We start from the raw sequence: 16,225 nt of genomic DNA, 5'->3' as shown, positions 1-16,225 counted from the left end.
CACAGATGTAAAAAGTTATTTATTTATTTTATTACTACTGTGGCTATATACCTGTAGTGAAGTTTGAATTGTTCCTGGTGTGTACCTATGCATTGGTCTCAATTCCCATTTTAAGGCAAGTTATACGGACACAGTTTGAACCCCGGGCAAGGAGAGTCTTCACCACATGCCCACAATCTTTGCTGAGAGCTCTGAAATATTTTCATATTCTTTCACTTACTTTCAATGTAAGAAATTGGATAGTCTTTTTAGGTCAATGTTTGTGCTGATGTCAAGAATGGATGTAGTTGTTTTTTCTGTTTTCATAACAAGCAGGTGAAGTAAGAGCAATCTTGAATTATTGAATTGTGGAATAAGATTCTAGCCTCCATAAATCATAGATCTATTTAATTGGGTTGTCTTTAATTTTAATTAGTGTATATGTTTCTTGGGTGAATAAAAATTGCTCTATTAGATTAAAAAGATCTTGACAAGATTGACTAGAGTTATAATTCAGCCCTTCTCTATGGAGAGTTTATGCAGATTCTAATTTAGTGGTCATCATACTTTCTGATGATTGAAAGAGGTTTGAAAATACAGAACATAAGAAGAACTACTACTACTTACTTTAAACACGTTTAAAGACAACTAAGATCATCCAAAATAGTAAATATACAGAAATACAGAACAGAGTTCCTTATCATTTATGATATTAAAATTTTTTTTCTTACCTGAGTTGTCAATGCATTCTACTATGTTCCCATTGCCAGGTAGCATTTGTGGCACACAGATAGTGGCTATATCCTAAAAGACAAGAAACTCTGTTTTTCCATTTGCAATGAGTCTTTTCTTTTTCTACTCATTATTTTTCTTTATTCCTAAGTTACTGCAGATTTCCTAAATTAATTTCATTCAGAAAACTTTTGAACACCATTTAATACATGGAATTTTTTTAAAGGATTCCCTGGTAAATTCCATTTGATTTTGAGGTTTTTGTTTTAATTGTTCTTCCTTTCCTCATTCCCTATCCTAAATTATGAATAGTATGGACTGAATGATTGCAACCATGTTGAGTATTGAGTTGAGCTGACTACCAATGTCAAGTACTTACATGGGGTTCAGGCTGTGGGCCTTCTACTGCCCATGAATGAATTGCTCCATCAGAACATTCAGGAACAGGCTCAAAGCCAACTCCACCCCCAGGGGCACCCCCACAGTCGCAGCAGATCAATAAGAACGGGACCACTGATGATAGAAAGATGGGAATAACGGAGTTAGCAGTAGGCCATATTGAAGGAAGACATTTTGTTTTTCATATGTATGCTAAAATTTTACTTCCTAATATAAATTGACTTAGTTTTAAAATTATCATGAAACTTAAAGGAAAAGGAACTGAATAACTATGAACTTCAAAATACCAGACTGGAATCAATTTTAGTTTGTTTCATATTATTAAGATATAAAATTACAGGATTAAAACTTAACTCATTATTTTGTCGTTGTTCATGGTAATAATGGAAAAGAAAGAAAATTGGAGGAGTCTGATTCTTCTGTTTTCCCTTTATGCTTTTACTTATGCTCTTGTTTTCACACATGCCTGACTTTATTTACTTTAATAGTGAAATCTTACTCAATACTCAATTGTTTTTATTGAGGCTATTATTTTCCCCTACAGAGATCATTTTTCTTTAAATTACACTTAAAGATGCTCTTGAAACATTCTAACTTTTAATAGTGTTTTTCTGGTTAATCAATTCAAAATTTTCTTATTTGTCTACTTATTATTCATTCTTTTATATAATGTAATGTTTTCTTTTTCTAGTTTGAGACCCTCTCATTTTGGTTTGGAACTTGCTATAGCACAAGCTAGCCTCAAACTCAAGATTCTTCTGCCTCTGAGTTCTGAGTGCTGGAATGTAGGAGTGAGTCGCTGCTTTCATATAATATGAACTTGATGAATGATTTTGAATGGATGAATAAATGGATGGGAAGAAAGGACATACAAATAAAAAATTTAAGAAAGAAATGAAAGGAAAAGGAAGGAAGCAAAACAGAAGAAAGTACAGAAATAATGAAAAAAGGGAGACAAGAGGGAAAAAGGAGGGAAAGAGTCCTTTGTGTTTTAATTATTGGAAACTACTAGGTTAAGAAAAAATATTAAATTTGGAAATATGGACGTTGAAATCCTTATATAATTTAGATGCTAAAATCCTTATATAATTTAGACTCTTTAATTAAGCATACTAGCCTAAGTTGATCACCAATATAAAAAACTTAAAATGACAATTTGATATTATTTACAGTTGTGATCATCAGCTCCTGGGTATTTAAGTTACTTTTATAAAGCAGTGAAGTTTAAACTTTGTAATGTTAATTGGCCAACAAAATGATTTAAAAGCTTATCTTCTAATATATATTAAATTCTGCAACTTTGCCATGTTAATCATCACACTCATTAACAATGTTAATTTTGATGAAAATATTGTTTAAAAGTCATCCTTATTTTCATAATACTTTTCCTAGTCATTATTTCTATTGCTACAATCTCAAAGGAATGAATGCTTAGTCAGGATGCCTAATTCTGTATTTTACATGGATGAATGGTGATTAAAATGTTCAAAAGGGTAAGTTAAGTCTGAGCAAACACTTTACAAATAAAATTTAGTGACAAATTCTGTTTGTAGCTGATTATGTTTTTAGAGAAACAAAGGGACATTTCACCTGGGTATGTTTAAATTCAATATGTGAACTGTGCTCTGGTGCCAACATTTTATGCTTCTGCATTGGAAAATGTCAATGCTAGTGTTTATTTATTTTTTACGGTGGTCTTGCTGTCTAGGCTGGTCTAAAACAAGTGATTGTCTTGACTTAGCCTCCCCAGTACTGGGATTACAGTTGTGTGCCATCTCATCTAGATGAAAATGGCAATGCTCACATTAATTACAGTGTGAAGATTTCAAGGTATTTACTACAGACCTTCCCTTCTCATCCTCAAATACGTTACTATGCAGCTCAGCTCTACTCTAATTTCTATCAGTGTCCAAGGTAACACCAAAGATCAGCTAGAGCACCAGGTTCTTCTTTTACAACTAGATCCCTGACCAGGGCTATTCTAGTGGCTGCCGAATTTTCTAAACACTTTCCATGTAGGCTTCTTTCAAATAATTATGGAAATATTTAAGACTACGAGGTAACTATCACATATAACAAAAGCAAGGCTCAGAGAGAGAGAGAGAGAGAGAAGAGAGAGAAAGAGAGAGAGTTTAGAACCTGGAGAATAACACTATGTCTATTTGGCTCTCTGCTTCCATTTTATTCAAATTTAACTCTAAAGTCTTAGAGTTAAATTAATTTAAATCTCTTCAAGGTTTAGCCTTTGCTTTTCTTCCTCAGGTTTCATCCCACACTAAGGTACCCTTCTTCTTTCTTCTCCATGAGAGTCCTTTATTTCAGTACTTTGTTCTTTCATTCTTTTGGGTTTTTTTTTTTAATACATATTTTTGTTGTTGTTGTTGTTTTCAGGGCTTGAACTCAGGGCCTACGTGCTGTCTCTGAGTTCTTTTGCTCAAGGCTAGCATTCTACTACTTTGAGCCACAGGACCACTTCTGGTTTTTCTTGTGATTTATAGGAGATAAGTCTCATGGGGACTTTACAGTCTGGGCTGGCTTTGAACCAAAATCCTCAGATTTTAGACTCCTGAGTAGCTGGGAGTACAGGTGTGAGCACCAGTGCTTGCCTAAAAAAATTTTTTTTAACGTTTTGCATCACATTCTTCTTCTCTTGTTTAATGCCTACCCATGAATTAAAACTCAACTCAGAGTTTACTTCTCCCTTTTCGCTTTTATAATTGCTTTCATAAATTATTTCTGACTAATCCACTCAGTAATTTGGACTTGCTTGTTGTGACACTTTCCCACCAAATTAAGTTCAACTGAGAACAAGTCTGTACCCTTTAGTATTCTAGAAGGAGGCCAAGAAGTTTAAAGATTTTGTTTTTATAAACCCAGCGCCAAGCATACGAATGTCTGGATAACATCACTGTCTAAAGAGCTGTAAAATATATCTCATCAAGAAATCAGAAAAGTTATTTCTCCCCTCTTCATGTTTTTTTTGGGGGGGGGGGGCAAAAGGGGTGGGGGAGCACATACAAATAAAATAAAGTACTTACAGCCTAGGACTAAGAAGCCCATGATGAGTAGCCCAATGCCAGCAGGACCAAAATGTACATTATCTGAGAGACTACCTTCACCTTGGTAAGAATCAGTGCTAGTGTCATAACTATTTCCATTATTATTATCATCTGGCCCATTGTAAGAGTCACCAGAGGGAGTAACGTTCTCATTTGTGGTGACATCGCCATTGTTGCCTCCTCCTCCGGTAGTTTCTCCTCCTCCGGTTTCTCCTCCTCCGGCTTGGTTATTCGTACTAGGGGTGTTTGTATTGGTCTGTGAATTACTTTGCCCACTGGCCCAGCCAGAACCATTAAGGTCAATAACAACTGTACCAGTGCAAGTTCTTTGAAGAGAATCTGTAATAGGTTCAAAATGGCAGAAATGTTTTACACTTTGGTTGTAATAACCATCAGAAAACATTGAGTTATTCTCTTTTGCGTCATTACTTCTTTCAATATCTTTATTTTCAGAAATGTAATAACTTCCCTTTCATCCCTTGTTGATGATTCTCTTGTCAATGATGATATCATTATAATTAAGCTAATTATTATTTTCTACTGGCAACCCTATTTTCTAGATATTTATTTATGTTTGCTATAAATAGTTGGATATTTAGTTATAGTTTGAAATTATAGAAGGAAGCAAATGAAAAAGACTAAAACCCTTAATCCGCACTCATAGGAGCTTAAGGACAACAAGTTTTGATGATCCTAATTGTAATGTCTAAAAGGTGTTTGTTATTTTTGTTATATTGAAATAATCATGAGTCACTCCAATTTTTAAGCTTTTTAAAAAGCATAACAATAATGTGTGCATGTATAGTTTCCTCAAGAAGAAAAAGCAGTTAGGTTGATTTCTTACCATCTATGGACAGAATGGTTCCTTCATATCTTCCCTGAAGCCTTTCATACTGTTCCATGGTTACTCTATTTCTCAACGTGATTATACCTGTTCTTGAATCAACAGCCAGCAGGCCAGCTGGATTATTTCCCATTACATATCTATGTTTGAATAAAATACACATTAATGTTAATTATATTAAAATAGGAAGATTTTGTAAATTATAAAATGTATCGCTCTGTTAGTAGTTGGAATTCCTGGATAGAGTTTTCTATTATTAGGAAACAAATTTCAGGTAGTGCCAGCTATATGAGGCCATTTAGAAGTAGATCAATGCCTTAATTTAATAAAAAGAATTTCTTCTTCTTCTTCTTCCTCCTCCTCCTCCTCCTCCTCCTCCTCCTCCTCCTCCTCCTCCTCCTCCTCCTCCTCCTCCTCTTCCTCCTCCTCCTCCTCCTCCTCCTCCTTTTTCCTTTTCTTCTTCTACTTATTTGAGAGGTCTTGCTTAATACCTCAGGCTGACCTTGAACTCCTGCCATAGCCTTCACTACTTCTGGGCTGGGAAGGTGATAGAGTGGTAGAACGCTTGCCTTGCATGCATGAGACCCTGAGTTTGATTCCCCAGCACCACATAAGCTGAAAAAGCCAGAAGTGGTGCTATGGCTCAAGTGGTAGAGCGCTAGCCTTGAGCTGAAGAGCTCAGGGACAGCGCCCAAGCCCAGAGTTCAGGGCCCATGACTGACCACATCCCCATTCCCTTACCCCCGGCAAAAAAAGTAACTACTTCTGGTAGAATTTCTCAATGCCATGAATGGCAGTATAATTCTTTTATGTTTGAAGACACATTTCCATTTGATGGCAAGAAGCTTTCAATCCTGGGATTTCCTGAGTGTTACTAATTTTAAACTATCCTGTCAAACCAAACCAAACAAAGCAACAACAACAACAGCCAAACACTAAACAACAGAAACAAAAGCAAACAAGCCTCACTGTATCAGCTTGTCCTGTGCTTCTGTTTCCCCTTCTCCCTCATTCCACACACCATGACTCTCAGGATTCCAAGCCATGTTCTTGCCTTGTACATGCAACCTACTGTCCTCAGTCTTCATCATTGACTTCAGTGTTTTATCCTCACCATTATATACTTGTGAAACAAACACTGGTCCACTACTTCTCTATCTTAGGCATTGTGTGAAGCTTAGGAAACAGAGCCTGGAGAGAAGCCCAGGTGGGGAGGACCTCAGGAAACCTACTAGGGAGAATGCAAGGACTCTGATCAGCAACTGTGGCCCGTCATGAATGAGTAAGAGTAGAAAGAGTCAACACTGTGTGAGGAGAATGTGGCGAGAGAACTTCACCATATTAGTGTGACTCCAGTTGTTCCTGATCACAATCACATCTGCCTCCCCCACACAGATATTTCCTGCTTACATGGGAGACTAGACACCGAGCTTAAAAAATGCACCTTGTACTTTTTCCTTAACATACTAACTACTTTTTCATATCAAAGTTACTGTCTAAAATTTAGTGCTGAGTAAAGTCAACAAACCCAATTAGCTACCTAAGTTGAACTAATTGCAAATGGGATAATTTTGTGGGGCGATTTATGACACATAACATTCAGGTAATTGATAAATAAGATAGATGGTTCTTTCTGATGGAGGAGTATAATTCCATTGTGTATATATACCAAATTTTCTTGATCCATTTATCCTTTATATTAAGCAAACTAAGCCAAACATAGTTTCTTTGGTTTTCCTCGTTTGTTGTAACTAGAATATGCCCAAAAATTCTACAAGTTTACACACTGGATGGTAGAAGACAAAAAAATACACTGGACCATGATAAATTATACAGTCTCTAGACATTCACACAGTGAGACCAAAGGAGGATATTCTTAGGAGAGAATCACAAAGGCTCAATAGCTTCATGCATATAATCATTCAAAATAATATTTATAGAAATGAACTTCAAGAAATGGAAGCAAGAGGTTTTTTTTTTTTCCCCTTTGTAACTATTTTTGTTTTCTTAACCTTTCATTTGTAAATTTATATGTTTCTGGAAGGGTAAGGAGAGGGCAGGACAAGGGTGAACAAATGCAGCAGTGGTACTCACTAGACACTATGTGGAATATGAACTCTACAACTTGTAGGTGGGGGCAGGAGGGGAAACTGGGATAGAGCAGGGGAAGAGCTGATACTTTCCAAAAAGAAATATACTTATTACCTGACTTAAGTAACTGTGTCTCTTTGTACATAACCTTTACAAATTACTATAATTATTAAAAAAACAAGATATATGAACACAGTATCAAAACTTTCCCAATATATCATTTCCACAGTCTTGCATCTTACATCTTTCACAATTTTTTTTATTTTCTCACATTAACCATTGGTAGTAATTCAGTAGAATGATGGTTTCCAAATAATGAAACATATGTATTAATTAAACTAGTTTTAATTTTAAATTTAATTTAATTTTAATTTTAAATTTCTAAAAGAGAAGGTATAGCTTTTAAGTTCAACGTGATTTTAATTTTTTATGGAAAATGTCATTCTTACCTAACAGTTGTTGAAGGGCGACCTGTGTCCAAGTCAGTAGCTACAAAGTCTCCAACCTTGTAGTTATCTCCCATATTGCTGGTCACTACATATGTCTTTGAACCTGGACGGAACACTGAGCCTTCAATTACATTGGTCACAGTCACAGAGACTGCAGTTGCTGTGAGTTTATACTGAGACATAATTGAATGATGAAATTCAGCTTTATTTCTAACACCGATGCTAAGTTGTAGACTCTGCATAGCTTCATAGTCTAGGGGCTAGAAAATACAGAGCAAAATAATTTTACTATAAGAAAAACATTGCAGAAGAAAAAGACATCCTTTGAAAATAAAAAATGTGGGGGGGGGGAGGATTGGGTGGGGGGGAGGGAGGATGGGAAGGGTAAACAAAGGAGGAGGCTACAGTACTTGATAAGAAATGTACTCACTATCTTGCCCATGTAATTGTAACCCCTCTTTACAGTATTTTCACAATAAAAAAAGTGTAAGTAGCATCTCAGTATATTTAGCTATGTCTATACATATAGACATAGCTAAATATAAATCCTTACAAATACCCATTTTATCTTTAGTATCTTTATCTGTAGTTCAATGAGTACACAGCAAATACAGGAAAAAAAATATACTTGTCCCATTGTTGAAAAGATTGAAAACATGTGACATAATCCCTGATTGTGCACTAACCAAATTAAAAACTTAAAATAACAAATGGTTACATTTTTGTATTATGTAGTGCAAAGTCAATTCATGTTAGAATTATTTTATGTTTCACAGAAAGTAGCTCTGTTTATAATAAAATGTCCATCAAACATATTGAGACTTCCCATTTGACTAGCTGTACCTATAAGGAACTATTTCTAAGAAATTCACTTCTGTAACTTGAACAATCAAGCAATATATATATGAATAAATTAGTTTCCTCAATATAGTCTAGAAAAATAGTTTACATTATAAAATAACCAAGTACTACTTTCATTATGAAGGGTGATGTCAAAATCCACAATTCATAAAAATCTATAGAACAACTGTCATTTTTTGTCTATGTATAAAAGCTTTGGATCATACATAATTTTAAAGTATAGCACTTTAAAAATCATTTCATAAAATGGTTTGTAAAATGTTAATATCATTTGATTGTTAAACTTAATACTTTTATAAAAAATATTTTAAACATTAAATAAATTTAGTATATCATACCTTAACGACCTTTAGAATTCCTACATTTGTTCTTTCATTCATTTCTATATCAAACCAACCTCCTTCATTTCCAGAGATAAAGAAAATTACTGCTATCCAGTTTGCTGTGTACTCCTCATCCAGATCAATTACTCTAATCTGGAGCAACTCTGAATGTAGAGCGTTTTCTTCAATACTTATGGCATACTGAAACAAGAAGCCAAAAAAAAAACCAAAACACAAAATCAACACAGAAGATGGGAGGAGAGATCTTGACCAAGGTTCTAGTGAAGTATCAACAATTATTCATTATTCAGAAATAGTATCTGTTTTTAATCATACACTTTCATTGTTTAAATATATATTTCCCTATTGTATAAACAAACACAAGAAAAAGTGTATTTTCCCTTTTGGACAGTGTGACATTAAACATGAGTACATCTGCAAACAGGACTGTCAAAGTGCATTTTCAATGTAATGAACTTAGAGTTAGTACATTTAACTTTCAGGAATGAATACGTACAGAAGGCCGTTCCATGTAGGGGATGTTATCATTGACGTCAAGGATTTTAATATTGCATTCACACTCTGCTGACATGCCATCTGCCCCGCCGTCTCGATCTGAGCCTCTTACAGCAAGAGAATACTGAGCATATTGCTAAAGATTAAAAAAAAATCACAAGCAATGTCACACCAGGTAGACGCAGTCATTAGTTTACACAAAGATTTTTAAAAACGTTTGCTAAATAATATCCTAAGTCTAGGAGAAAGCAAAGAGTATCACAAAATATTAACCTACAAATATCACGTGTATCAATATGGAAATTGCCAGTTCCATTTCCAATAATGATATTTTGTGTTAATTAAAGGAAGCAATCTTTTTATGAAAGCCTGTTTGTTTTGTTTTCTAATAGTCCAGATTCTGGAAATGTTTATAAAGGGTGAGATGGAACAGAACAATCCAGAAGTGAGAGATCTAGGTTCACAAAGGATTTATGGCATGCCAATCTCATAGGAATCCTATAACTAATCACTTCCCAAATATGCAAGGGAAATAGTAGCACACATGACTTTAATATTGAGGGTGGGTAGAGAGTTATGGCAATTGAGTTATTGATCATGTAGTTATTCTTGATTTTCTTTAACAGTACTTAAAATTTTAGAAGTTGGTAAAAGCTATGAAACTTTTCCTAGACTCATATATTGGCATTCACAGTTATGGGAAGAACTTCAGGGCATTCATTGTTAAATACATCTTTAAATCTCTTGACGGTCCCAGACTTTACAATGACAGCAGAGTTCTTTTACTTTGGATGCACCAATTTTAGAGTTCACTCCCACTAAAGCTATTTTTATATTAAAGGAATTTCACTGGGATATTTAAGTGAATTTGAAAGAGAAAAGATGGCTAGATAATTTCTTCTAAAAGGTCATTTTCAAGCAAGAAAATAATGAGAATTAGGTAACTTAAGCACTGTAACACTGAAAACTGCAAGAATAATAAAACAATTCTGATTTATCTAAAACTTAGAAGACATTACTAGGAAGACTGACATTTTAAAACCAAGGCTAATGAAAAATGAATTTAATTATATATATTACAAAAGAAAATATTCTCACATATGTGTATATATAATCATGTATAAATATACATACAAACACATATGTGTGAAATATATATAATGTTCCCATTTATGATATATATGTATATATGTGCGTATATCTGATATATATGTGTATATCATATATGTATATTGTGAACAAGTATGTCATATATTTAATCCAGTTCTAATCTTTGTATAAATGAGCAAGTAGATGTTTTAAATAATGGGACATATATAGAAATTAATAGATTCTAATCTGTTAGCAACCACTAGTTATTTATCAATAGATTGCCACAGATGTTGTTTAATTACTATCCACTATTCTGATCATGTGATTCATTAGCTAAAGTAGACCAGTAGGTGCAAAACAGAAAGAAATTTATTAGTTATCTACTCCTCAAGAGCTTAGAATATACCACGTTAAAGAAAGGTAAGTACAGTGACTCATGTATGTCAGAAGGCTGAGATCTGAGGATAGCAGTTCCAACCCAGCCAGGGCAGGAAAGGACCAGGAAACTCTTAGCTCTAGTTAACTACCTAAAAACCAGAAGTAGAAGTGTGGCTCAAGTAGTAGAATACCAGTTTTAAACAAAACACTTCAGGAACAGCGCCTAGACCCTGAGCCCCAGAACTGTTGCAAAAATAAATAAATAAGTAAAGCAAAGCAAAAGAAAAGAAGATAAGCAATAAGCATGTTTCTTAGTCTGTACATAGTTTTAGAGCCACTATCATGCTGTTCAAGTGTATTGTGATGTACCAATGGGGGAACAATGGCAAGTGTTTCTTACATTTATTTCCTTCTAGAACACACCTTTCTTTTTCAAATGGAGGCTTGATCTCTACTTTTTGCAAAATTTTATGTACTTTCACAATCTAGCTTTCTTAAATTGAGGTAGGTCCTAATTAACTGGTAACGAAACATGTCAGAATAACATAAAATTAAATAATCTTCATTGATCATTTAATTGTTTTAATATCATTGCTCTAATATTATCATTATGCAAAATGAGTATATAATTAAAATATAAAGATACTGTCTTATTTTTCCTTCTAAGTATCCTTAGTTTTAGAGTCAGTTCCTTCAAGTGAATTCCCACTTAAAGAAAAAAAATTACTTCTCTGTCTATGAAATTATTCATTGTCCGAATTTCTCCAGTATATCTGTTGATGATGAACATTGGTGCATCTGAAGGCTCCTGTCTTATGATCTTGAAGGCTATTTTTGAGTTCAAATTGTTTGGTTCATCTGCATCAGTAGCATTGAGTCTCATCACCAGTGTATCTAGAAATTCAGGAAAATTGATTGCAAGGGTAATATTGACATTTTTTGTTACAATACTCTATATTACCTCTCCAGTGATGCACAGGAGTTAATAATATGCATTTTATTATTTTTCTATTATAGAAGTTCACAATATCAATATCTTTTTAAATTTATTTTTTGTGAAAATACTGTACAGAGGGGTTACAATTACATGGGCAAGATAATGAGTACATTTCTTATCAAGCATTGTAGCCTCCTCCTTTGTTTCCCCTTCCCATCCCTTCCCATCCCCCCACCCCCCCTACACCCCCCCCCCCCAATCCTCCCTGCTTCCCCTGCTTTGGTTAGCTTGGTCTTGATAAAAGACCACAGGACCAAAGGAAATGTATTTTTTTGGTGCTTTGTTTTTTTATTAAAATACAATTTGTTTCTTCTTCTGATGCTTATGTTAAAAAAAGTGACAGTAAAATTAGATTAACTTTTACCATGCCCTAACACTTTCTAGGTATATGATCTTGTCCTCATTTTCCACATTTATGAATGAGGATGATAATAAAAACTATCCTCACAAAGTTCCTGTGAGAAGTGCATAGGTTATGACAGAAAAATGTATAGAATTTCTACCGAACAATTCACTTTTTTTTTTTTTTTTGGTCCGGTCGTGGGGCCTGAACTCTGGGCCTGGGCGCTGTCCCTCAGGCTCTTCAGCTCAAGGCTAGCACTCTACCACTTGAGCCATAGCGCCACTTCTGGTTTTTTTTCTTTTTGCTTATGTGGTGCTGAGGAATCGAACCCAGGGCCTCATGCATGCAAGGCAAGTGCTCTACCGCTGAGCCACCTTCCCAGCCCCTGAATAATTCACTTTTAATGGCTATTGTTACTGTCTTTAGACCTGTAGATTGTGATGTTCTTTATTTTTTTCAGAAAATTTATCAGTAGTTTTAATGAAGGGCACAGGAGAACAAGAAAAGCTGTCAATATTCATTCCCAAACTAGAATTGTTCTATTATTTTTTTCAAACATGTTTTTAAGTGCAAAAGGGCACCCATCCCTCCCCTCTACTCCCATCCAGCCTTCTCCTCTCTTCTCCCTTCTTTCTTCTCTTTGTTTTTTTCTTTCTCTCTCCACCTCGATTCATTTTAGTATAATTTAACAAAATGAGAATATTGGCAATTAATTATGGAACATTCATATAATGAAATGCATTGTATCTTTTTAAATGGGAGGAGTATACATGTTCTGATATGTAAATATAATGCACATATAATTAGCTAAAATCATGTGGATTAGTACATAGAAGATTCTAGTTATGTCCTGAAAGGTTTACTTACCTTCCTGTAACTATAAGTGTATATGTCTAGTAATTGGGAGAAAAGCTTATCTCTGCAGAATGGTATAATGAAGAACAAAAGTGGGTTTTCATTCCCCTCTTCCTTCCTATATTCTGTGACTTTTTACAATGAGAGTTTTTATAATAGTTTTTTTTAAGATCAAGAAATAGATATGCTTTTTAATGAACAAGAATGCAGTGAGAGCTTTGGGATTGATAAGAAATTATGTTACTTAAAAGTTTAAACATTCTGTGGTAAATTGAAGTTTTGACTACAAAAGAGTACTCATATCTTTTGATTTAATGCTTGTTCTGCATTTACATCTGTCAACAAAACAGAATGTATGGAATGGATTTCAATGCATGTCTTTGAAATAGCCTTTTTTGTGCTGTTACCCTTTCCCCTTGCTCTTTCCAGTCTCTAGTAATCACTTTTCCTTTTCATTCTTCTACAAGGTTGATTTATTGGTTTCCATGAATGAGTCAGAATACGTGGTATTTGTGGTTCAGTGTCTGGCTATTTAATTTAACATAATGACCATCAAGAAGTTCACCGAGAGCATCCAAAACACAGATTGAAGGAATTATTTCTGGTTCTTTATTAACACAATAGAGTAACTATTAGTTCAAATGATTTATGATACACTTCAAAATGACTGGAAAGGGCCGGGCACCAGTGGCTCATGCCTGCAATCCTAGCTACTCAGGAGGCTGAGATCTGAGGATTGCAGTTCATAGCCAGCCCAGGCAGAAAAGTCCAAGAGACTCTTATCTCCAATAAACCACTCAGAAAACTGGAAGTGGCACTGTGGGTCAAGTGGTAGAGCCTTGAGCTGAAGAACTGAAGGACAGTGCCCAGGCCCAGAGTTCAGACCTCATGACCAACAACAACAACAAAAGACTGGAAAAGATGAGTACAAAATTCATAACCTATAGAAGTGATTAATGGTTGAAAAGATGGAAATGCTTGTTACCAATCTGAATATTATAAATAGGTATAGGTATTGAATTGCACAATAGAACCTATGAAGAGGTAAAAATATCATATCATCTTGGAACTGTGGTGACAACCTGTCATCCAAGCTTTGTAGGAGACTGAGATACTGAGGATCACAGTTTAAGGCTAGTAAAACATGTTCATAAGGAACCAACTCCATAGGAAAAACAAAAAGCTAGATGTGGTGGTGTACACTTGGCAACCCAGCTAACACTGGAAGTGTAAATAGGAGGATTATAGTCCAAGCCAGCCTAACCAAAAAAGCAAGACTCTATCTTATAAATAGAGAAAAAAAAAGCTGGAGGACAGAATCTAGGATCAAAGTGCCTGTCTCTGCAGGAGGTGCTGGGTTCAAATTCTATTACTGCCAAGGAAAAAAAGAGATATAAGTATTAAATTTCAATAAAAAGTACCTTGAAAAACATTATAAATTGGGAGTGGGTTTCTTTTTGCCCTTCTAAAGAGCCAGACATGCCACTCCACCACTGAACAAAATGTTTTACAAGTATCTTAATTCAGGTTCTCCTAAAGAGGTAGAGTATGGGTAGAATGAGTAAGTTCTTCACCTCACTTTGGAGAACAGTTTGGAACTTCTTCCCCCTTTGAGAGAGTCTCTGTTCTGGATGCTTTTCTGTGGCTTATTTCTAATATTTGTGATGCTTACCTTGACACGGATTAGACTGCAATTTCCTGGCTGTTAAGACTGACCTTGAAACCAAGAGATTTTGTTTACTTAAAAATTACTTACTTGCATTAGAGTTTTCTTCTATTTGTCCTACGAATGTATCCATGGAAAATACTGGAGGGTTGTCATTTATGTCCATTACTCTTACTCTCAGCTCAAGAGGTCTCTCTAAGTCTTGGCCCTGTGCATTCAGAGCACGGCAGTAGATCTAGGAAAGAATAATTATATAGTGAAACACATACTTATCAAGTTTTTAACTTTTAGGGGAGTATTATGTTAGACATTGTGGGAAATTAAAAGAGACATATGATTGTGATTTTTCTGAAACTATAAATACAAGCTATAATACATGCATGTGCATATTTATGCACGTATGCAATAAGGCAGACATGAGCACAAAAGGTTTAAGAGAAGGCAGCATAATAAGATATAAGAAGAACGAAATGATGAAGTAGTAGGAAAATGTAATGATATAGATAACAATAAAAGTGTATTTCAACAGACAGAACTAGGAATTGGCAATGTTCCAAGAAAAGAGAATTTGATAAGGAAACAAGCATGTTGTATTTGAAACTAGGAAGTGGGGTTAAGGAGGAATAAAGCCAAGGAAAATCCCATAGAAACTTCAAGGAATGTAGCATTCTTAATCTAGGTAGTGGTTCTGTGTGTGATTATTATGATGAAGATATGTATATAGGTACAATGTGAACTCTTCCACATATGTTGGATACCCTATATATAAGTATAATGTATACTATTTCATATACATGTATTTTGAATAAAAATATATTGAGCCTACTTCTAGTGGCTTGCACATGTAATCCTAGCTACTCAGGAGGCTGAGATCTGAGAATTGGCATTTGAAGCCAGCACATGCAGATAAATCAAGAGACTGTTCTCTCCAATTAGCCAGTGAAATATCCAAAGTAGAGGAATGGAGTGCCTCCAGTGGTTGAGTGCCTTGAGCAAACAAAGCTATGAGCTAGCACAAGGCCCTGCGTTCAAGTTCCACTCCTGGTGCTTGCACATGTGTGCATGCACACATACACACACACACACACGATATATAATACACATATTATATAGACAGAAGAGGAAGAGAGCTTCAAGAAAAGTCAATAATATATAGACGCTTGGCAAGAGTGTAGATTCGGATTTGAAGGCTAAGGAATTGATGCAAGCAATCTTTGAACTACAAATGGACAAGAATGACAGCAGCAGGCGTAGAATACTATTATGGTGCTTTGGGGATATGGCTCACTGAGATTTTACTAGAAGTTGGATCAAAGAAAGGGTTTAAAATGTCATTATTTTTAGATTTTTACATATTAAAATGAATGGTACCCATAGTGATAGGTAAAAATGAAAGTAGCCAATGGAGAAATCAAAGAGAAATGATAATGTATAGCTGATGAGGCTCTTGAAGAAATAGGTAATTACAGGACAATAAGAATGTCTTCAGATATGCTATGGGAAAGGATCCCAAAAGGATCCACTGTTGGATTTAATGGCAAAACATTTCTGAGCTGTCAGAGAAAGAATTCAATTGCGATAAATGGCCTGGGCCTTTTGGATGGAGTTCCTCTTCAGCTAGTCTGTTTGAAGTGCAGTGAG

The 16,225-nt window shown here is 34.9% G+C and overlaps 1 protein-coding gene across 1 annotated transcript in view; it reads right to left on the bottom strand.

The window, feature by feature from the left end:
• Dsg1 (desmoglein 1) overlaps positions 1-16,225 on the bottom strand; it is a 32,633-nt gene that overhangs the window by 4,363 nt on the left and 12,045 nt on the right. Inside the window, exons 5-13 of the mRNA XM_042675325.1 lie at positions 14,675-14,819; positions 11,451-11,617; positions 9,255-9,389; positions 8,753-8,938; positions 7,554-7,813; positions 5,014-5,153; positions 4,149-4,508; positions 1,091-1,224; positions 711-783 (exon numbers count right to left, since the gene is read on the bottom strand). Of these exons, the coding sequence (XP_042531259.1) occupies positions 711-783; positions 1,091-1,224; positions 4,149-4,508; positions 5,014-5,153; positions 7,554-7,813; positions 8,753-8,938; positions 9,255-9,389; positions 11,451-11,617; positions 14,675-14,819 (1,600 nt within the window). The remainder of the gene's footprint in view (positions 1-710; positions 784-1,090; positions 1,225-4,148; positions 4,509-5,013; positions 5,154-7,553; positions 7,814-8,752; positions 8,939-9,254; positions 9,390-11,450; positions 11,618-14,674; positions 14,820-16,225) is intronic.

The sequence above is a fragment of the Dipodomys spectabilis genome, unplaced genomic scaffold (genome assembly GCF_019054845.1).
Source record: "Dipodomys spectabilis isolate Male_0828 unplaced genomic scaffold, ASM1905484v1 ptg000024l, whole genome shotgun sequence".
In the NCBI taxonomy this organism is placed as follows: Eukaryota; Metazoa; Chordata; class Mammalia; order Rodentia; family Heteromyidae; genus Dipodomys; species Dipodomys spectabilis.
This window is presented reverse-complemented; position numbering and strand designations above follow the sequence as displayed.